The sequence below is a fragment of the Orcinus orca genome, chromosome 3 (assembly GCF_937001465.1).
Source record: "Orcinus orca chromosome 3, mOrcOrc1.1, whole genome shotgun sequence".
Lineage (NCBI taxonomy): Eukaryota > Metazoa > Chordata > Mammalia > Artiodactyla > Delphinidae > Orcinus > Orcinus orca.
The window spans coordinates 72,268,814-72,291,481 of record NC_064561.1 but is presented as its reverse complement, the minus strand read 5'-3'; the positions used below and the strand labels follow the sequence as shown (position 1 = coordinate 72,291,481).

Here is a 22,668-nt window from a genome sequence, read left to right as displayed (position 1 = left end):
CTTGATTTTTCTCCTTTACTATCCCTGGCACTGCGGGGTCCCCGGGCAGCTCTGTAGGCTGTGGTCTGAACTCTTCACCCCGCTAGCAGCAGGATGTTTGCTCATTCCTTCGGTCATCAAACATTTTTGAGCATTTACGACGTGCAGACGCTGTCCTTGATGTTGGGGACAGCCATGAAGGGCCCCTGTGGTACTTCCATTCTGGCGTGTTAGAGACGGTTCTGTTTACATGAGAGATGGGTCTGCATGCATCGCTGGGCCCGGCGGGCACTATGGATGCTGGTGAAGAGAGGCTGACTAGCATCTGGTTCATTCCCGGGGGAACCTGAGATGTTTTGTATAGCACAACCCAGACATGTTTCTTAAGTCCTCCTCAGCTAGACCATTTCCTGGCGCTGCTGCTGGTTGCCAGTTTGTTCAGAAGAGTGTTGTATTCACGAGGCCAGGTGGGGTCTTCTGCTGGGTGCTCCTGATGAGCTGAGATCCACAACAACCTTCTGCAGGTGTCAGAACCTGTCCCAGTTTCTTTTGATCATCTTGGCTCCTCTGCGTGATTTAAGGAGGTAAGTTAACATGGAAATACGATGCTGGCCGTATATTAAGTGCAAAAATGAAGTGGAAGGGTAAAATGTGTGATGTTACTCCTTTAAAAATATACATGTTGGGGCTTCCCTGGTGGCGCAGTGGTTAAGAATCAGCCTGCCAATGCAGGGGACACGGGTTCGAGCCCTGGCCCGGGAAGACCCCATATGCCGCGGAGCAACTAAACCTGTGCGCCACAACTACTGAGCCTGCATGCCACAACTACTGAGCCCGTGAGCCACAACTACTGAAGCCCGCATGCCTAGAGCCCATGCTCTGCAACAAGAGAAGGCACCGTGAAGCCCACACACTGCAACGAAGTGTAGCCCCCTCTCGCCGCAACTAAAGAAAGCCCGTGCACAGCAACACAACACAGCCAAAAATAAAAATAAATTAATTTTTAAAATATATATATGTTATATAAATATATTCTAATTATGCATAATTATATAGATATTGAAAAGAATCTGGAAGGATACACACCAAACTTAATAGTGGCTATTTTGGGAATGATGGAATTGGGGGAAGGCTTTCAATTTCTACTTTGATGATGGTGGTGATTTCTCTGTGCACCACTATAGTGTTTCAATCTTTTATAGTGAGCATATATTGATTTTATAATTTTAAAAATAAAGCCACATCTATTTGCAGAGCTGGGTTCCATGCTGGGCACTTATTTCTCGGGCTCCTGCTGGCTCAGCTGCACAGGCCAACTTCAGGCTCTAAGTAACAGCCCTTCCTCTGCCTGCCCTGCCCACCCCCGTGCCAGTTATACACAGCCTGCAGCACACTTTCTGCACACACACACACACACACACACACACAGGAACACCTGGACAGCACAAGGATGGGCCTCAACCTTAATGAAGGCACTCGACCCCAACCCAGACAAACCTCATGTGTAGCCAGTACTGGGAGGGGTCAACCAGCAATGGCCCCACTTCCTGTTAGATTCTCCTGGAGGAGATAATCTTGTGGAATAATTGGGACCAACAGTTTGGGGGTTTTCCTTAGTCCACACGTCATACACTCAACCCAAAAGATGTGTGTTGAATCTGACTCTGTATCAGGTGCTTGTGCTAGGCATGCTGGGTGACCACGGGAACCTTAGTACAGGCTGATCTGTGTCATCATCAGGAATACGTTTACAGATGGAATTCCATTTGTTTTTCTTTTTTTTTTTGGCTGAGCCTTGCGGCAGGTGGGATCTTAGTTCCCCGACTAGGGATCAAACCTGTGCCCCCTGCATTGGGACTGCAGAGTCTTAACCACTGGACTGCCAGGGAAGTCCCAGAATTCCATTTTTCAGAGCGGCTGAAGACAGAACAGAATTTCACGCTAAGCACCAGGTTAGGTGCCTGTATCCTGGTCTTGGAGAACTTCAGACTTGCCCTTTTGCCTTTCTGGGGACGGCAAAAAGAATACCAATAACCATTATTCTACAGCAGAGGCTCTCCACAGCAGTCCTTTCACTCTGTAAAATTACGGAGGGCCGCGAGGAATTTTTGTTTATGTAGATTATAACATTTACAGAAATTAAAACAGAAGTTTTACAATGTTGTGTTAGTTTCAGGTGTACAGCAAAGTGAATCAGTTATATGAATACATATATCCACTCTTTTAGATTCTTTTTCCATATAGGTCATTACAGAGTATTGAGTTCCCTGTGCTATACAATAGGTCCTTATTAGTTATCAGTTTTATATATAGTAGTGTGTAGATGTCAATCCCTAGCTCCCAATTTATTCCTCCCCCCCTTCCCCCCGGTAACCATAAGTTTGTTTTCTACATCTGTAACTCTATTTCTCTTTTGTAAATAAGTTCATTTGTACTATTTTTTTAGATTCCACATATAAGTGATATCATATGATATTTGTCTTTCTCTGTCTGACTTATCAGTACTTCACTCAGTATTACAATCTCTAGGTCCATCCATGTTGCTGCAGATGGCATTATTTCGTTCTTTTTTGTGGCTGAGTAATACTCCAGTGTATGTATGTACCACATCTTCTTTATGCACTCCTCTGTCAATGGACATTTAGATTGCTTCCATGTCTTGGCTATTGTAAACAGCACTGCAGTTGGGATGCATGTATCCTTTTGAACTATGTTTTTTTTTCCAGATATATTCCCAGAAATGGGATTACTGGATCATATGGTAGCTCTATTTTTAGTTTTTTAAGGAACCTCCTTGCTGTTCTCCATAGTGGTTGTACCAATTTACATTCCCACCAACGATGCAGGAGGGTCCCCTTTTCTCCACACCCTCTCCAGCAGTTATTGTTTGTAGACTTTTTGAAGATGACCATTCTGACTGGTGTGAGGTGATACCTCATTGTAGTTTTGATTTGCATTTCTCTGATAATTAGTAATGTTAAGCATCTTTTAGCCATCTAAAAACTGAGAATTTTTAAAGTATTTGTTTAAAGTATAATAAGCCCACTACATTTTAGCACACATATTTTAATGAAAACAGTTATTCTTTCCAAACAAAAATAAATAATGAGAAAAGTTGCACTGCTTTACAGTTTTGCAAATCTCCTAATGTCTGGCTTAAACAGAGGACAGTTGGATTCCCATATTTGCTTCTGCTTTCGGTCGGCTGCGATATCCCTTGCCATGTAGTTTTCTGAAAACTCCATTGTTAGCTTGTGATAATGTGAGGATAAAAAAGGCAGATAATCTCGGTGTCATATGAAAATAGTTTTGAGCACGGGTCTCCCTTTGAGAACTCCTGCTCTACAAAACAAAATCAGTCACCCAAAAGCGCTCTCGGCTGATGAACTGTAGAATAGCCACTAGGTGGCAGCAGAGGTCAACTAAATGCACCGCAGGTCGGGGCTTCTGTTACCTAGTGACATTGGTTTCAGTGGTTAGAGCATCTGGGCCCCATGACACTTCTCTTCCTGTTTTTTTGGGTCTCATCATCTTCGTTGTTGTCATTGTTCTTTTACTTCTCTGTGGTGGAACTAACTTCAGACCAGGGAAACCTTGCCTTGGGTTCCAGCTCCGGGTCTGTAATCAGCTACCTGCATGAACTTGGCAAGATTTGGCCCTCCTGGACCTCAGTTTCCTCATCTGTAAAGTGGCCACACTGGGTGGACCTCCCTTACCTATCTTCCAGGGATTCGGTAAGACTCTATTGCTAAAGTGGTTTTCTAAACTGTGAAGTGCTAAACATAGGTGTCAGAGGAACGTGGTGGAGGTTGGGTACTCTGTGATTTTTCCTGTTTCAGTTTCAGGCTGTCTTCCTCTCTCTGAGTCTGGGTTGTTGACGTTTTTCATGGGGTGACACAGAGTGGCTGCATCACCGGTCCCTGAGCCTTGTCTCTGCCTCTAAAACTCTGACTTCTACAGATGCTTGGCTCCTAGGCCTCTGGACCCCCAAGTAGACCTCCGATATGCATGCTTGGGGGGGTGGTGGATGCAGATGCTGATGTGACCTTTCTGATGCCCAGGATATCTGTCGAATCATTGATTCAAGTCCTCCAGGGTTCTGACTCCCAGTGCCTCTCTCTGACAGGCTGATATCAATGAAGTTTCCAGGAAACATTTGGTCAAGCAGAGGAGTCCAACCTGTGAGCACCTGGGAGCGAGAAAAAACATCCAGAGAATGTCTGCTTTTTCCAGCTGCTGGTGGAGAGTGGGGAGAGGCCAGCGTGCTCTGGGCCCAGTCACCCTCACCAGTCACAGGACCCACCCCTAACTGCCTTGTGCCGGGTGTCACTCTCCTCCACACCTGTAGATTATGAAGACACCACTGTGTCTTACTCACCGCTGTGCCAAGCCCAGCACCTGGCACTCCTTGCGTGCTTTACTGGTGTTTGTTGATTGACTCGGCCACATCCTCAGGTGTACAAAAAATAAAAGAAGCTTGCTTTTTTTTTTTTAATTTAGTTTTTTTCAAGCTTCCATTCTACCTGGTGGCAGAAAAAGTAATTTTGCCATTTCAGATGTAAAACTCAGAAATTCCAAGTTAAATACAGCCAGTTCAGGATTTTCTCCTTCTTCGCCCCTCCTGGGGTGACTTTAGATTCTCAGGGTTTGGGGTATAGGGAGAGGCTTCTTTCTCTTGGGAGATGCTCCATCCTGTGCTAGCATTCTTCCTGTCTAGTCCTGGGGCATGGCCTTCCCTCCATGGTGGCTTCTGTGGAAGCATCTTCATTCCCATCTGGTCCTGGCCATATGGTTCCTGTCTGCCATATCTGCCAACCCCAAGGCCCCTCTGTCCTTACTGTGCTCCATGACACATCCATGCCCCTCTCTGTCCTATGGGAAAAGCCTTGCCTTCCACACTGGAACTACTCAAGGGCCTGCATCAGGCCCACCTTCCTAGGGCTCCCTATGCCACACCATGTAATGGGAGGCAGGAGACAATTTCTTTTCCAATTGTCATCTCCCAGGGTACACAGGACATGTGGCTCAGGAGCCCTCCCTTCTCAGGTCCTCAAGCCTCCCTGGAGTTCTGCCACCACCACTCCAAGCTCAGCTGGGGGAGAAGCACTCACCAGTGTCTGCTATCATCTTCTCTAACTTCTCTTCCACGGTCCATACGATATTACTTCCTCCCCCTAGAGCTAGGAGCTCTACCTTTGGAAATTCAAAAGCCAAGAATTAACATTTATATTAATAAGTAAAGGACAGTCACCTCAGTCGATGCAGAAAAAGCATTTGACAAACTCCAGTACTTGTTCATGATAAAAACACTCAATGAACTGAGAACAGAAGAGAGCTTCCTCAACCTGATACAGGGCATCTACAAAAAGTCCACAGCCAACATCAAACTTACAGTGAAAGGATAGGTGCTTTCCTACTAAGATCAGGAACAAGACTCTGACCACTTCTATCCAACATTGCACTGGATGTTGTAGCCAAGGTAATTAGGCAAGAAAATGAAATATAAGGCATCCACATTGGAAAGGAGAGCTAAGCTACTTCTATTTACAGATGATATGATCTGGTATATAGAAAATCCTAAGGAATCCACTAAAACCTATTAGAACAAATAAACAAGTTCAGCAAGGTTTCAGGATATAAGATCAACCTACAAAAATCAATTGTATTTCCATATCTTAGCAATGAACATACCAGAAATGAAATTAAGAAAATAATTCTGTTTACAATAGTATTTGAATAATGAAATATTTAGGCACATTTTAATAAAAGTACAGGATTTTTACACTAAAAACTACAAAACCTTACTGAAAGAAATTTTAAAAGATCTAAATAAATAGAAAGATACTCTATGTCATGGATCAGAAGACTAAATATTGTTAAGATAGCAGTACTTCCCAAATTGACTTACAGATTTAATGAAATCTCTCTCAAAAGCCCAGATAGCTTTAAAAAACAAACAAACAAAACTGAAACGCTAATCTTAAAACTCATATGGAAATGCAAAGGACCCAGAGTAGCCAAAGCAATCTTGATATGGAAGAGTCAACTTGGAGGACTCACTCTTGCCTATGACAAGGTTACAGTGATCAAGATAGCGTGGTGCTGGCATAAGGATAGACTCGTAGAGCAACGGGATAAAATTGAGAGTCCAGAAATAAACCCTTATATTCATGGTCAATTGGTTTTTGATGTGGGTGCCAAGATAATTCAATGGAGAAAGAATAGTCTTTTCAACAAATGGTGTTGGGACAACTGAGTATCCACATGCCAGAAGAGTGAAGTTGGAACCTTATCTCACACCATATATGAAAATTAACCCAAGATGGATCATAGACCTAGATGTAAGAAGTAAAACTATGAAACTCATAGAAGAAAACAAACAAATAAATCTTGTGACCTTGAGTTAGGCAAAGATTTCTTAGAATACCAAAAGTGTAAGTGACAAAATAGAAAATAGACAAATTGGATGATAACTTAAAACTTTTGTGCTACCAATACCATGAAGAAAAGGAAAAAGACAACCCACAAAATGGGAGAAAATATTTACAAATCTTATATCAAATAAGGGACTTTTATCCAGAAGTACAAAGAACTCTTACAACTCAACTATAAAAAGACAAATAACTGAATTTAAAAATGGGCAAAGGCAGGACAGACAGCAGAAGCAAGCAGAACTACAATCCTGCAGCCTGTTGAACAAAAACCACATTCACAGAAAGAGAGACAAGATGAAAAGGCAGAGGGCTATGTACCAGATGAAGGAACAAGATAAAACCCCAGAAAAACAACTAAATGAAGTGGAGATAGGCAACCTTTCAGAAAAAGAATTCAGAATAATGATACTGAAGATGATCCAGGACCTGGGAAAAAGAATGGAGGCAAAGATCGAGAAGATGCAAGAAATGTTTAACAAAGACCTAGAAGAATTAAAGAACAAACAAACAGGGCTTCCCTGGTGGCACAGTGGTTGGGAGTCCACCTGCCGACGCGGGGGACGCGGGTCCATGCCCCGGTCCGGGAGGATCCCGCATGCCACAGAGTGGCTGGGCCCGTGAGCCAAGGCCTCTGGGCCTGCGCGTCTGGAGCCTGTGCTCCGCGGTGGGAGAGGCCACAGCGGTGAGAGGCCCGCGTACCACAAAAAAAATAAAATAAAAAGAACAAACAGAGATGAACAATACAATAACTGAAATGAAAACTACACTAGAAGGAATCAATAGCAGAATAACTGAGGCAGAAGAACGGATAAGTGACCTGGAAGACAGAATGGTGGAATTCACTGCTGTGGTACAGAATAAAGAAAAAAGAATGAAAAGAAATGAAGACAGCCTAAGAGACCCCTGGGACAACATTAAACGCAACAACATTCGCATTATAGGGGTCCCAGAAGGAGAAGACAGAGAGAAAGGACCTGAGAAAATATTTGAAGAGATTATAGTCGAAAACTTCCCTAACATTGGAAAGGAAATAGCCTCCCAAGTCCAGAAAGTGCAGAGAGTCCCATACAGGATAAACCCAAGGAGAAACACACCGAGACACACAGTAATCAAATTGGCAAAAATTAAAGAGAAAGAAAAATTATTGAAAGCAGCAAGGGAAAAACGACAAATAACATACAAGGGAATCCCCATAAGGTTAACAGCTGATTTCTCAGCAGAAACTCTACAAGCCAGAAGGGAGTGGCATGATATACTTAAAGTGATGAAAGGGAAGAGCCTACAACCAAGATTACTCTACCTGACAAGGATCTCATTCAGATTCGATGGAGAAATCAAAAGCTTTACAGACAAGCAAAAGCTAAGAGAATTCATCACCACCAAACCAGCTCTACAACAAATGCTACAAGGAGCTTCTCTAAGTGGGAAACACAAGAGAAGAAAAGGACCTACAAAAACAAACCCAAAACAATTAAGAAAATGGTCATAGGAACATACATATAGATAATTACCTTAAATGTGAATGGATTAAGTGCTCCAACCAAAAGACACAGGCTTGCTGAATGGATACAAAAACAAGACCCATATATATGGTGTCTACAAGAGACCCACTTCAGACCTAGGGACACATACAGACTGAAAGTGAGGGGATGGAAAAAGATATTCCATGAAAATGGAAATTGAAAGAAAGCTGGAGTAGCAATACTCATATCAGATAAAATAGACTTTAAAGAATGTTACAAGAGACAAGGAAGGACACTACGTAACGATCAAGGGATCAATCCAAGAAGAAGATATAACAATTATAAATATATATGCACCCAATATAGGAGTACCTCAATACATAAGGCAACTGCTAACAGCTATAAAACAGGAAATCGACAGTAACACAATAATAGTGGGGGACTTTAACACCTCACTTACACCAATGGACAGATCATCCAAAATGAAAATAAATAAGGAAACAGAAGCTTTAAATGACACAATAGACCAGATAGATTTAATTGATATTTATAGGACATTCCATCCCAAAACAGCGGATTACACTTTCTTCTCAAGTGTGCATGGAATATTCTCGAGGATAGATCACATCTTGGGTCACAAATCGAGCCTCAGTAAATTTAAGAAAATTGAAATCATATCAAGCATCTTTTCTGACCACAACACTATGAGATTAGAAATGAATTACAGGGAAAAAAACATAAAAAACACAAACACATGGAGGCTAATCAGTACGTTACTAAATAGACAAGAGATCACTGAAGAAATCAAAGAGGAAATCAAAAAACACCTAGAGAAAAATGACTATGAAAACACGACGATCCAAAACCTATGGGATGCAGCAAAAGCAGTTCTAAGAGGGAAGTTTATAGCTATACAAGCCTACCTCAAGAAACAAGAAAAGTCTCAAATAAACAATCTAACCTTACACCTAAAGGAACTAGAGAAAGAAGAACAAAGAAAACTCAAAGTTAGCAGAAGGAAAGAAATCATAAAGATCAGAGGAGAAATAAATGAAATAGCAACAAAGAAAACAATAGCAAAGATCAATAAAGCTAAAAGCTGGGTCTTTGAGAAGATAAACAAAATTGATAAATAATTAGCCAGACTCATCAAGAAAAAGAGGGAGAGGATTCAAATCAGTAAAATTAGAAATGAAAAAGGAGAAGTTACAACAGACACTGCAGAAATACAAAGCATCCTAAGAGACTACTACAAGCAACTCTATGCCAATAAAATGGACAACCTGGAAGAAATGGACAAATTCTTAGAAAGGTATAACCTTCCAAGACCGAACCAGGAAAAACAGAAAATATGAACAGACCAATCACAAGTAATGAAATTGAAACTGTGATTAAAAATCTTCCAACAAACAGAAGTCCAGGACCAGATGGCTTCACAGCTGAATTCTAGCAAACATTTAGAGAAGAGCTAACACCCATCCTTCTCAAACTCTTCCAAAGAATTGCAGAGGAAGGAACACTCCCAAACTCATTCTATGAGGCCACCATCACCCTGATACCAAAACCATACAAAGATACTACAAAAAAATAAAATTACAGACCAATATCACAGATGCAAAAATCCTCAGCAAAATACTAGCAAACAGAATCCAACAACACCTTAAAAGGATCATACACCATGATCAAGTGGGGTTTATCCCAGGAATGCAAGGACTCTTCAATATACGCAAGTCAATCAATGTGATAAACCATATTAACAAATTGAAGGAGAAAAACCATATGATCATCTCAATAGTTGCAGAGAAAGCTGTCAACAAAATTCAACACCCATTTATGATAAAACCCTGCAGAAAGTGGGCATAGAAGGAACCTACCTCAACATAATAAAGGCCATATACGACAATCCCACAGCAAACATCATTCTCAATGGTAAAAAACTGAAAGCATTTCCTCTAAGATCAGGAAAAAGATAAGGATGTCTACTCTCACCACTATTATTCAACATAGTTTTGGAAGTCCTAGCCATGGCAATCAGAGAAGAAAAAGAAATAAAAGGAATACAAATTGGCAAAGAAGAAATAAAACTGTCACTGTTTGCAGATGACATGATACTATACAGGGAGAATCCTAAAGATGCCACCAGAAAACTACTAGAGCTCATCAATGAATTTGGCAAAGTTGCAGGATACAAAATTAATGCACAGAAATCTCTTGCATTCCTATACACTAATGATGAAAAATCTGAAAGAGAAATTAAGGAAACACTCCCATTTACCATTGCAACAAAAAGAATAAAATACCTAGGAATAAACCTACCTAGGGAGACAAAAGACCTGTATGCAGAAAGCTATAAGACACTGATGAGAGAAATTAAAGATGATACCAACAGATGGAGAGATATGCCATGTTGCTGGATTGGAAGAATCAGTATTGTGAAAATGATGATACTACCCACAGCAATCTACAGATTCAATGCAATCCCTATCAAATCACCAATGGCATTTTTTACAGAACTAGAACAAAAAATCTTAAAATTTGTATGGAGACAAAAAAGACCCCTAATAGCAAAAGCAGTCTTGAGGGGAAAAAACGGAGCTGGAGGAATCAGACTCCCTGACTTCAGACTATACTATAAAGGTACAGTAATCAAGACAATATGGTACTGGCACAAAAACAGAAACATAGATCAATGGAACAAGATAGAAAACCCAGAGATAAACCCACACGCCTATGGTCAACTAATCTATGACAAAGGAGGCAAGGATATACAATGGAGAAAAGACAGTCTCTTCAATAAGTGGTGCTGGGAAAACTGGACAGCTATATGTAAAAGAATGAAATTAGAACACTCCCTAGCACCATACACAAAAATAAACTCAAAATGGATTAGAGACCTAAATGTAAGGCCAGACACTATAAAACTCTTAGTGGAAAACATAGGAAGAACACTCTTTGACATAAATCACAGCAAGATCTTTTTTGATTCACCCCCTAGAGTAATGGAAATAAAAACAAAAATAAACAAATGGGACCTAATGAAACTTCAAAGCTTTGCACAGCAAAGGAAACAATAAAGAAGACGAAAAGACAACCCTCAGAATGGGAGAAAATATTTGCAAATGAATCAATGGACAAAGATTAATCTCCAAAATATATAAACAGTTCATGAAGCTCAATATTACAAAAACAAACAATCCAATCCAAAAATGGGCAGAAGACCTAAATAGACATTTCTCCAAAGAAGACACACAGATGGCCAAGAAACACATAAAAAGCTGCTCAACATCACTAGTTATTAGAGAAATGCAAATCAAAACTACAATGAGGTATCACCTCACACCAGTTAGAATGGGCATCATCAGAAAATCTACAAACAACAAATGCTGGAGAGGGTGTGGAGAAATGGGAATCTTCTTACACTGTTGGTGGGAATGTAAATTGGTACAGCCACTATGGAGAACAGTATGGAGGTTCCTTAAAAAACTAAAAATAGAATTACCATATGACTCAGCAATCCTACTACTGGGCATATACCCACAGAAAAGCATAATTCAAAAAGACACATGCACCCCAATGTTCATTGCAGCACCATTTACAATAGCCAGGTCATAGAAGCAACCTAAATGCCCATCCACAGATGAATGGATAAAAAAGTTGTGGTACATATATACAATGGAATATTACTCAGCCATAAAAAGGAACGAAATTGGGTCATTTGTTGAGACGTGGATGGAGCTAGAGACTGTCATACAGAGTGAAGTAAGTCAGAAGGAGAAAAACAAATATCGTATATTAACGCATATATGTGGAACCTAGAAAAATGATACAGATGAACCAGTTTGCAAGGCCAAGGCAGAAGTTGAGACACAGATGTAGAGAACAAATGTATGGACACCAAGGGGGGAAAGCAGTGGGGGGGGGGATGGTGGTGTGCTGAATTGGGTGATTGGGATTGACATGTATACACTGATGTGTATAAAATGGATGACTAATAAGCTGCTGTATAAAAAAATAAAATTAAATTAAAAAATTTAAAAAGAATGGGCAAAGGATTTGAATAGATATTTCTATACAAGTGGCCAATGAGCACATGAAAAGATGCATCACTAGTTATAAGGGAAAAGCAAATCAAAGCTACCACGAGAGACCACCTTATACCCACTAGGATGGCTATAATCAAAAGGACAGATAATAACAAATGATGACAAAGCAGTGGAGAAATTGGAACCCTCATACATTGCTGGGTAGAAATGTAAAATGGTGCAGCCACTTTCGAAAACAGCTTGGCAGTTCCTCAGAAGTTAAATATAGCATTACCTTATGACCTAGCAATTCTACTCATAGGTATATACACAAGAGAAATGAAAACATGTTCACACAAAAAACCTTTAAATGAATGTTCATAGCAGCATTATTCATAATAGCCAAAGAGTGGAATCAACACAAGTGTCTATCAACTGATGAATGGATAAATAAAATGCCGTATATCCATGCAAAGAAATACTATTTGGCTATAAAAAGAAATGAAGTGGAACTTCCCTGGTGGTCAGTGGTTAAGACTCTATCCTTCCACTGCATGGGACGTGGGTTCTATCCCTGGTGGGGGAACTAAGATCTCACGTGCAGCACGGCGTGGCCAAAATAATAATAATAAAATTAAAATTAAAAAAATAAAAAGAAATGAAGTACTGATACGTGCTAAAACATAATGAACCTTGAAAGCATCATGGAAAGTCAAAGATGCCAGTCCCAGAAGAACACGTCATATTCCAATTATAGGAAGAATCCAGAAGAGGTAAATTTATACAGTAGAGACAGAAAGTAGATTATTAGTTGATTAGGCTGGGGGAAGGGAGGATGGGGAATGGCTGCTAATGTGTGCAGGGTTTCTTTTGTGGGTGATGAAAATGTTCTGAAATCAGATTGTGGTGATGGTTGCACAGCCCTGTGAATATACTCAAATCCACTGAGTTGTACACTTTCAGTGGGTGAATGGTCTTTGCATTTCCGCTGAGCGCTCCCTTTGCAGAGGAAGAAAGGTGTTGGTCTGGGGTGAATGAGGAGGGGAGCAGGGTAGGAAAGGAATTGCAGGGCTGAGACTGCACAGTATCCTCCTGCCTCAAATGGGATGGATGGGCAGAGAGGGAGAGACAGACAGACGGATGTGGACTGGTCAGCTTTCAGGCCAGAAGCATCTGGGCTTGGCTTTGGCCAGTGACAATGTGCCCTGCTCTGGCATCTCCTGGGCACAACTCTGCTGGGGGCCTGGCAACCTGGACAAGACAGCCAGGTTGTTGAGACTGTCTATGTTGAGAGCCGACACCCTCCTGTGGGTCAGATTTAAGACTGTAGCTCTAGAGTCAGTTACCTGAGCTGGAATCTTGGCTTTTCCACTTGTGAGCAGTTTGCCCCTGGCAAGTTATGTAACCATGTAAACTTTCTGGGCCTCGGTTTCCTCATCTGTGCACTAGGCATAATTGCAGACAATAATTCTACACCAACCTCATGGGCTTGTTGTAAAGATCCAACTAGATATTGAACAAAACATCATGAACCGAGTACCTGGTACACAGCAAACAATAAATGTTAGTCCTTCTTTTTCTCCTTTCTCCAAGGTGACTTCTAGATAAATCTCAACTCCTCCGGCACAGGAAGGAGAGCAATGACAGGGCACCTCATCACAGGCGGGCCCTGAGAATCCTGCTTTGAGCTGGCTGCAGGGGTGCATCCGGTGGGTAACGCCACCTTTGCAGAAAAGCCAAGGGAAACCGCCAAGCTCTGCTGGTGACTAAGCTGTGACAGTGGGTTGCAGCCTATCTCTCTGCCCATCTTCTCCGACAGCTGATTGCATCCCCAGGTTGTGTTGTGAAACCATCACCAACCACTAGCGTCTGTCCTTGTTGTGATGCCCGTGTGGGGTGAGCATTGCTGAGGGGGCGGCTTCCAAGGCTGCAGGCTGTAAACCATGTTGTATAATGTGGCACAGCTCTGCGTCTGGGGCCAGTCATTCAGAAAACCCAGATGGAGGAGAGGAGAGGAGAGGAGAGGAGAAGGCCCTGCTGCCACAACCTGGATGCCACAGCGGGCTGTCCAGGGAGCCACAGAGGTCTCCGTCCCTCCTGGAGGTGACCAGTGCAAAGAGAGGGCCCCCCTTTCTGTAAGTGGGGCCAGAGCTAAAGAAATGCCCACAAATCCCTCATCATAATGTTGAAATCCAAGCAGCTCTGAAAGCCCAAGATTTGTTGAGATTCATTTGGTTGCCAAAGCTGACTACCTCATGCGATTGCTCCTCTGTTTTTTGCAGAATATTAATGTGTTTAATTACAGGATCCTGCCCCAGGCCCTGCTATGGATGTTGTGTAATGTAAGAAGTGTGAACTGTGTATTCTCTTTCTAAACAGGTAAACAGTTTGAATTCTGAAAGCTCTCTGGTCCCCAGGTTTTTGGAAAATGGAATGTGGACCCGTATTATTATGAATCTTTTTTACTGTCAGGCTGTAGTCAGAGGGAACACAACACAGACACGATATATAGAGTAAGGAAAGAGCAGGATGGAGAGAGCAAAGAGTTTGGAATCAGAGGTAGCTGGGGTTGGATCTCTACTCTAACTCTTACCACCCATGGGACCTTGGGAAGGTCACAACGTTTCTGAGCCTTAATTTCCTCATCTGTAAAATAGAAATAATAAGACCTACCTCCTACGGTTTATTAGGAGATTAAATGAGGTAATGCATGCTTAGTACATAGAGAGTAAGGGCTTAATCATTACATGATTAATATTAATAAATAACAGTAACTATGTTATTTGATAGACCATTTTCTCAGTGCTTTGTCCATGGGAATCCGCAGGCCAGCTAGGGAGCCGGCACAGCAGCCACAGCCGGACCCCGCATTTGACTCACCCTGCAGGGCAGGCCTCCGTTGCTGGGGGCTGGGTGCCAAGAGGAAGGGCACTGAGGACACTTAGGGGTCAGACTGTGAGTCTCGGGGAGGAAATAATATAGGAGATGCTGGGAGATACTCATTAAAACAGTAATAGCTGGAGCACGAATTCTCATGCTATGAGAGGTCCTGAGGAAACGTCCTCGACAGAACCTATACCCCACTCCCACCCCCCTGCCACGTGATGTTTTCCCTTTTCTGGGGAAGCCGATGGGTCAACAGACTATGACTGTTGTCTGTCTGTATGGAGGTCTGTGTCCCCTGCAACGTGCCTGATGGCCTTCAGCACTGAGGGAAGACAGAGTTTAAACCAGTGAGCAGAAAGCCTCTGGACTTAGAGACCCAGCTTGTTGCCCTTTGATAGACATGTCACCATCAGTTAATCACTGAGAAACTTGGCTCTTTCTGTCAAAACTAAGACTAAAATAATTATGATTGGATGTACCCATGGACCCACCATTTCTGCACCAAATAATAAAACACTCCCCTGACCTGGGCCCCCTTTGCTAAAACTCCTCCACTTCCCCTATGCGGGAGGGGCGTGGCTGCAGGTGGAGGGCGAATTTCATGCCACCCCCGTCACTAATGGAGCTGCACAGCTACAGGGACCACACTGCCCATATCATCAGAGAACCTCACCTCTGGCCAAGGCCTGTTTGCTGTGCAGGTCACATGGATATTTCTTGACATTGTAACCGACAGAAATCCCTTTGAGGAATCCTGGCTCTGGGTGCTCTGAACTTTATGTATTATTGACGGCAAAAGTACCAAAGGATGGTCTAGCCCCATAGGGAGAAGCAATTTTAATTTTACCAGTACCTAGAAAAATACTGCCCTTGGTAGATTCCTCTAAACCAGCGGCCCCCAGCCTTTTTGGCACCAGGGACCAGTTTCGTTGTAGACAATTTCCCCACAGATGGGGGTGTGGGGGGGCTGGGGGATGGATCAGGCAGTAATGTGAGCCATGGGGAGCGATGGGGAGCGGCAGATGAAGCTTTGCTCGCTTGCCACTCTCTTCCTGCTGTGCGGCCCTGTTCCTAACAGCCCAGACACGGTTCACGAGGCTTCAAGTCTGTGTTGAGGATAACGAGTCTTACTGTTATTACAGGAGTATTTGACCCATCAGCCCATTGACAGACTTGTAGCTTTCTTTGTTCTGAGCATCAAGGAACAAATAAGCACCTATAGACCAGACTTGAGTTTTTTTCCAAGATCTGTTTACTCCAAAATAAAGATATAAAATTTTAAACAAACTATTAAAACTGATTTTGACTTAGCATGGCTTATTTGATTTTTTAATTGCAACAACTTAAAGAGGAGGCTTTCTAAATTCAATAAATAGAATAAATAACATTTCAGCTTCACACTCTGCCTCTCATCCTTTCTTTCTGGAAACTTTCCAGGACAGTCTTCAGAAATGTCAGCATATTGCCTGTTGTGGTTTGGTTGCATGGCTGTTCACAGGAAAAAGACTGTTGGGATAAAAGTTGACAAAGGCAGAGTGACTAAAACAGTATGGAACCCAGCAGCCCCAGGAACCACCCTGCCCAGAGCCTGGTGAGTGGATGGGGGGGGGATGGTCAGTGGGGGTGGGGGTGTGCTGGCAGTGGGGGGCTTGAGGCATGGAGCAAATGGATGGGGAGTTGCTAACATTTTGTGTAGGCGGCATAGGTGCTTGACTTTGAAGTAGGATTTCAGGGATCTGCTTGCCACACACACACAGACACACACACATCAAGTGGCCCTAAATCTCTAAATCTCCTCATTAGAGGAAACCTTCTTGGGATGCTTTGAGGCTTAAAATTTTGTTTTTGTCCTTTTTGGCTGTCCTTCCAAGGTCTTTTTATAACACAATGACTAAGAGCGGGATTTAGGAGTCCCATAGACCAGAGTTCAAATCTCAGCACTGCCACTTATTAAATATGCAGCCTTGGGCAAATCAGTTAACCTCACTGAGCCTCAGTGCCCACCTCTACAGCGTGAGGGTGGTAAATCTGACAATTGTCATTAAGGTAGGTATTCAATGAAACGGTATATATTAAGCATTTAGAACTGCATGCTGTTGATGGCAGAAACCCCCGCAGTTCAGTAGCTGAGCGAGGAGGGGCCCTCACAGGGTGACGGTAATGAAAAAAGTTCACTCCCTCCCCTCTCCTCCAGCGACCAGGGTGTATGCTCAAGAAGAGGACGCGCTGATGGACATTTAGGGCAGATGACAAGCTTCCACGTGGATGTGGATGTGTCTTCCCTTAAACACCTCCTTGGCCGACGGAAAGAAAACTTTAACTTACAGGCCGGAATATCCACTCGGCAAACTGAATCTCTAAGATTATGTAGAACTGTATGGCCTACAGCCCTGATTCTCTAGATTTTAGCTTCTAATTACAATCAGGCTAGATTCTTTCATTATTCAAGAGGTGGAGAGAAGTAAAAGCCAACACAGGGGTGAGTGTTTTTTAAAGGGAGAGGGAACAATGAGCTATCCGGGCAGATCTCACTTTAATTCTCTTGCTCTAATTAAATTTCTTATATGTCCCTAATCAACCTTGAACTACCAGTTCCAGCTTTATCACCCTTTCTCATTCAGATGGAGTTGGCATTGACATTCACACAAAAATAACTAACCAGAGCACATCACAGATAAAAACACACTCACTCCACACTTGTTGTTCTGGAGGGCTTCAACTGTTTTCTTCACCCGATTGAAAGTCAGCAGGAAACCTGTATTCACTATGGTGTTGGTCATCTGCGACAGACCCTCCTGTAAGCATGCTGAGGTGCAGTTGTCCTGGTAAATAACAAGGATTTAGGAAAAGAAACACTCAGAGGACAGCTTTGAGTAGGAATCACAAAGAGAACGCTTTTAGAGGCTATTTTAATTTAACCAATGTAATCTAAACTTGCATTATTTTTTAGACAGGTCCCTTGTCAGGCTAGGAAATGATCTTCAATATTTCAAGGTAAGGCCCTTTTCCCACAGTGACACTCCCTGAAGATTTCCAGTATGTTGCGCCCCAGGGAACATGAGGCCTGTGGACCCCAGGAAACAGCCAGTGCTGAGTCTACTTTTCAAAGGATGCTTCCTTGTTCCAAGTCTTGTCATAGTGAGTTTGAAAGTGCAGAGAAAGGAAAAGCCTTTCCACACCAGCCTGATGGGATGTGCCAGTTGAATACTGCCATTGTTTCAGCAGTAGCTAAAACCATGGATTAAAAACTGAGGGAATGGGCTGGGCCATAAATGTGTGGTTCCTCCTCAGAAGGCATAATAGATGGACTGTGATAGGGAGTGACACCTGACCTCAGCTGTGGTGAAAAGCTCGGGTTCTCCCAGGCCTGGCTTGTGAGAGAGTCAAGCACCACAGCACCTTGGGTAGGTGCTGCTTCCTCGCCTTAACCAGGAAATTGCTGCCACGCTTCCTCTCCACCAAAGTGGGGAATGACTCCCTGGAAACCCTTTTCACTTTCCCTCCACCCACAATCTCAGACACCCTATCCTCCTGGAAGGCAGGCTTCAAACCTTCCAATAGCCACTCTAAATCAGCTAAGCAGAAGGATAGGGAAGGAGGGAGGGAGGGAGAAGGCAAAGTATGTAGAGAGTTTAGGCCAGTGGAAGGACAAAAGGATGTCATTTTATTTACATTGTTTTGCAACCCTAGAGATACCAGCAAATGGATTAGAAAACTGTGATATGAACTATATCATTTGTTATATTCTCAGTCCCAGTTTGATTTAATTGTGCACATGGCCACTAATCTAAAAACACATTCAAGATTCTTTTTTAAATATTGAAGTGTTCAGACTTCTCAAGGAGACTAAATGCAAAGAAATGTATATATCAATAGCATAGAATTTCAAGATTTTGAAAGCTTTTTAAAATTGTTACTAATCTGTAACAATTGTAACTAAGTAACGGTTTCTTATTTCAGATATCAAATAGAACAATTAATTTTGACTTAAAGCCTTTAAAAAACCATGATCAAGATTATTTTCTTTTACTATACTTACAGAAGGAATGGGCAGACACAAACAATCAGTCACCTGCAAAAGAGAAATTTCAGAGTGAAGATTCCAGATGTGAAAACTAAAATTAGTTTGGAAAGATCTTAGAAGAACATTTACTCACATTGGTGCTGCAGTTGCATTTTGAAGATCGATGTTCCTAAAAAAGTAAGTAGAGAAACAAGAACCCATGGTGGGTGGTGCATTTTTCATCCTCTTATATTTCACTTAAATGTTCAATAATTGCCTTTCCTGCTGGCGCCCCCGTCTGCAGCTTACCTGCAGGTTGTTGATGAGGTACTCAACATACTTGATCCCTGTAAAGGTCAAACACGTCTGGCTGGCGGCAGAGCAGAGGAGCAGGGCAGAGGCAAGGACCACGGCCAGGAGCATCTTGACAAGGGGCTGGAGCTTGGCCTTCAAATGCCTTCAAATCAAGTTGTATTTAAAGCTGCCCTGCAAACATGGAAAATCCCTGACATCAAACTGATACCAATGCCCACTTTTTCTCTGTAAACTTGGGCCACTTGACATCGAAAAAATATTTGTGTGTGTATATATCTCAAACTGAGTCATTTGGCAAAGACTATGTTACATTGTCCCACGAAATACCATTCCTCAGAAAAGATGCTTTTCGAACAGTTGGGTATCAAGTTGCTGCAGGAAAAGTTAAAGATCTTAAAACAATAATTTTTTTGAAGGCAGGAGATTCTGGTTGTGAGAGTGAAAATACTTTCCATGAAGGCCCAGGTCTGTATTTTCCCCTTTTTACTGATAAATGCTGATATAATAACCAGTCACTGGTGTTCTGACGAAGGCGGGTGTGGAGGATGAGCAATAGTGCAGGAGAGCGGTTCTGTCATCAGGGTTTTTGCAAGCTCATTCTCATCATTGCTACCTCAATCTTACTATACTTTACTTCCAAATCTTAAACTTGTCTTCCATGCTTGGGGCCAGATTCCCTACCTCACACAAACGCATCCTGGAACAAGTGACTGAAGGAGGAAGTCTTCAACTTAAGCACAAGAATGCAGCAACAGTGCCTGTTAAAACTGGCCTGGAGGATTCCTTAGTGTCTTTAGGGAACTTACATAGCACTGTGCAACAGCCAGTAAAAACTCCATGCTCAAAATAAGATAATAGTTAACATTTATTGAGTACTTATTACATACCAGTCGCAATTCTAAGCACTTTATGGGAATTAAACCATGTAATGTGTACAGTCATCAAATGAGGTCTGTACTAATTTGTCATCCCCATTTTTTTACCTTTTAAAACGCTGTCTGCCCCTTAGCTTCTTGGTTCTTTGGAGAAGTCGTTCTAATCCCTATGAGCCAGGAAGCAGTCTCACTGTAGCCCTATGAAGGAAGTAGTATAATTATCCTCATTATTTTATTTTATAGCTGTGGAAACTGAGGCACAGAGAGGCAAACAATTTGCCCAAAGCCACACAGCCAGAAAGCAACAAAATTTGTATTCAAACCCAGAAGTCTGATTCCCAGGTTCAGTCCTTAATATTCTGGCTTTCCTGCTTCTCTGTGTTTTTTGTATGCCTCTTCCATCAGGATATATACCTCTTGTGGGTCTATTTCACCCCTGTATCCTTAGCACTTGGGAAGGTGCCTGGGGAACAGTGGGCCATCACTAAATCCTTGTTGGGTCAAATCATTAATGTGAAAAGTTTTTGAAATAGTAAGAAATGTGCACATAAACTGAGATTTTATAAGACTTCAGACCTAGTTTCTAGGGTACATATTTGGAGGTGTGTGCGCTTAAGAAAATATATCTTCTACATAATAGAGACTGAAAAGGCACTTTGCTTGGCACTTTGTGCCGTAGTGGCCCACGGGGACAAACCCGTAAGATTTCTCACCACTACTCTTACTACTGTAAGAGCATGTGACATTATTGCTTTTCTCGTTGCACGTTGTTCCTTACGAGTGACGATGGATCATTGGTGTTTGGCGGCTCTATGTGGCCACACTATCTTGGTGGCAAACAAGGGAAAAAGAAATTGGCTTTCTGCTTAGTTCCCCAAATCCTCCCGCATCTCTAACTTCCAGGCCTGTCCTCTGCAGGCACTAAGAAGGAGGTTCAAAGGCTTCTCAGCCTATGGCAAACACTTTTATTACTAAGTCCAGTATCTATGCCCTTTCCTTGATGGTAGAACCCTGATTAGTTCAGGGTGGCAATGTGTCCAGCCAAACATTCACTTTTTCAGCCTCTCTTGCTGCTATAGGTGACCATGTGACATGTTCCGATCAATGCAATGTCTGTATAATTCTTTTGCTTTCTTGGTACTAGGAGATAAAAGTAGCTGAAACCTGCCCTTACCCCTTGTTCCAGTTTGGGCATGGATGTGATGGCAGGAGCTTCAGCAGCAATCTTATAACCATGAAGGAATGGAAAAGAGAATTGCAGCAATAGCAGCACTAACACTTTACATAAATAGAAATTAATCATAAAAAACAATAACAATAAAACCATGAAAGCAACACCAGAAAGTAACAATAAGAATAGAAGAGTGATACTAAATTCTAGCTAGATATCACTGCCTACTGAAGAAGCTGAGCCTTGAAACTCAGTAAAAATGGAAAGCTGTTATAGAAATGGAAAATACCATGTGCTGGAGAGATGTTAAAAGATATGCGAGGGTCATATTGAACCTTTTTCCCTGACATCATTGGAAGATTTAAGAGACTTGAAAGGACAGTCATCTCACTGTGTGAATCAACATTATTTAATGCTGTGTGTATGAACTATGGAAATCATTCCACACAGCATCAGGTGTGCCTCTCACACTGAGGAAGACCCCTCTTACTGCACAGATGGGGGCTGTACCCAGAAAGACGAACGGGTTTGTCCAAAGCCGTATCTCTAGTTAATGGTGGGGGATAGTATAGTGTTGTGATTAAGACCAGGAAGCCTGAGAACAGACTGCCTGGGTTCAGACCTTGCTTCTATCGTTTGTTAGACACATGGCCTTGGGTGGATGTCTTGACCTCTCCAAGCTTCCATCTCCTGACCATAAAACACCGATGAGTGTGGAAAATGGGGATAGGGTTGTCATATAAGGCCTATCTCAGAGAATTCTTGTAAAGATTAAAAGAAATGTTTATGCAGCTTGTCATGCAGATTAAGTAGCCTCAGTTTGAAATGTGACAGGGCAATGTAGTCTAGCTTAGGACTCAACAAACTGTAACCTACTTGGCCAGATTCAGTGTAAACCCCGAAAGCTAAGAATGGTTTTTAATCCTTTTGAAGTGTTATTAAAAAATAATTAACAGATAAAAACAAAGAAGAATGTGTTACAGAGACCATATATAGCCTGTGATGTCTAAAATATTGACTATCTGACCCTTTACCAAAAAGGGTAGTTCACATACCACATTCCTCATTTTCAGAAGATACAATCTGTCATCTCCCACTCCTGGGAAGCGCACAGCTAGGAGCTGGTGGCTCACGTGTCTCTTCTCCCACTGTCCTTCTCTTATTCAGGTCAGCCCTCCATACAGAGGGGAAGGGAGTGGGGGCCCTGGAATCTTCGGCTGCCTGATTCTCTGCAGTGCTGGAGGCCCATCATTTCCTGCAGCTGTCTGTGGAATGAGCTCGATGGTGTCACGAGCCAAACACCTTCTCTTGGTGTAGCCATGACCCACCATCAGTGGTATCTAAAGTAGGCCCTGGTTTACTGAGAACAGTTTTGCATATTGAAGTCAGAAGAAAAGTGGGCGAACTAACATCCTTTTCTTCCTGGGCCAAATCCTGGCCCTACCAGCTAGCCTTGCGTCACCCACCCTCCTACCTACCCCCTAAGAGCTGGTGCTGGGGATAGGTGATCAGTGGACATT

At 42.4% G+C, this 22,668-nt stretch overlaps 1 protein-coding gene across 1 annotated transcript; it reads right to left on the bottom strand.

Moving 5' to 3' along the window:
* Positions 1 to 16,086: 16,086 nt before the first annotated feature.
* IL9 (interleukin 9) lies at positions 16,087 to 19,239 on the bottom strand. The gene is made up of 5 exons (XM_004282098.3): positions 19,097 to 19,239; positions 18,942 to 18,977; positions 18,824 to 18,856; positions 17,475 to 17,606; positions 16,087 to 16,290 (listed from the first exon to the last, which is right to left on the bottom strand). Exons 1-5 carry the CDS (start codon positions 19,208 to 19,210, stop codon positions 16,180 to 16,182), a joined length of 426 nt encoding a protein of 141 aa, XP_004282146.1. The 5' UTR covers positions 19,211 to 19,239; the 3' UTR covers positions 16,087 to 16,179.
* Positions 19,240 to 22,668: the final 3,429 nt, after the last annotated feature.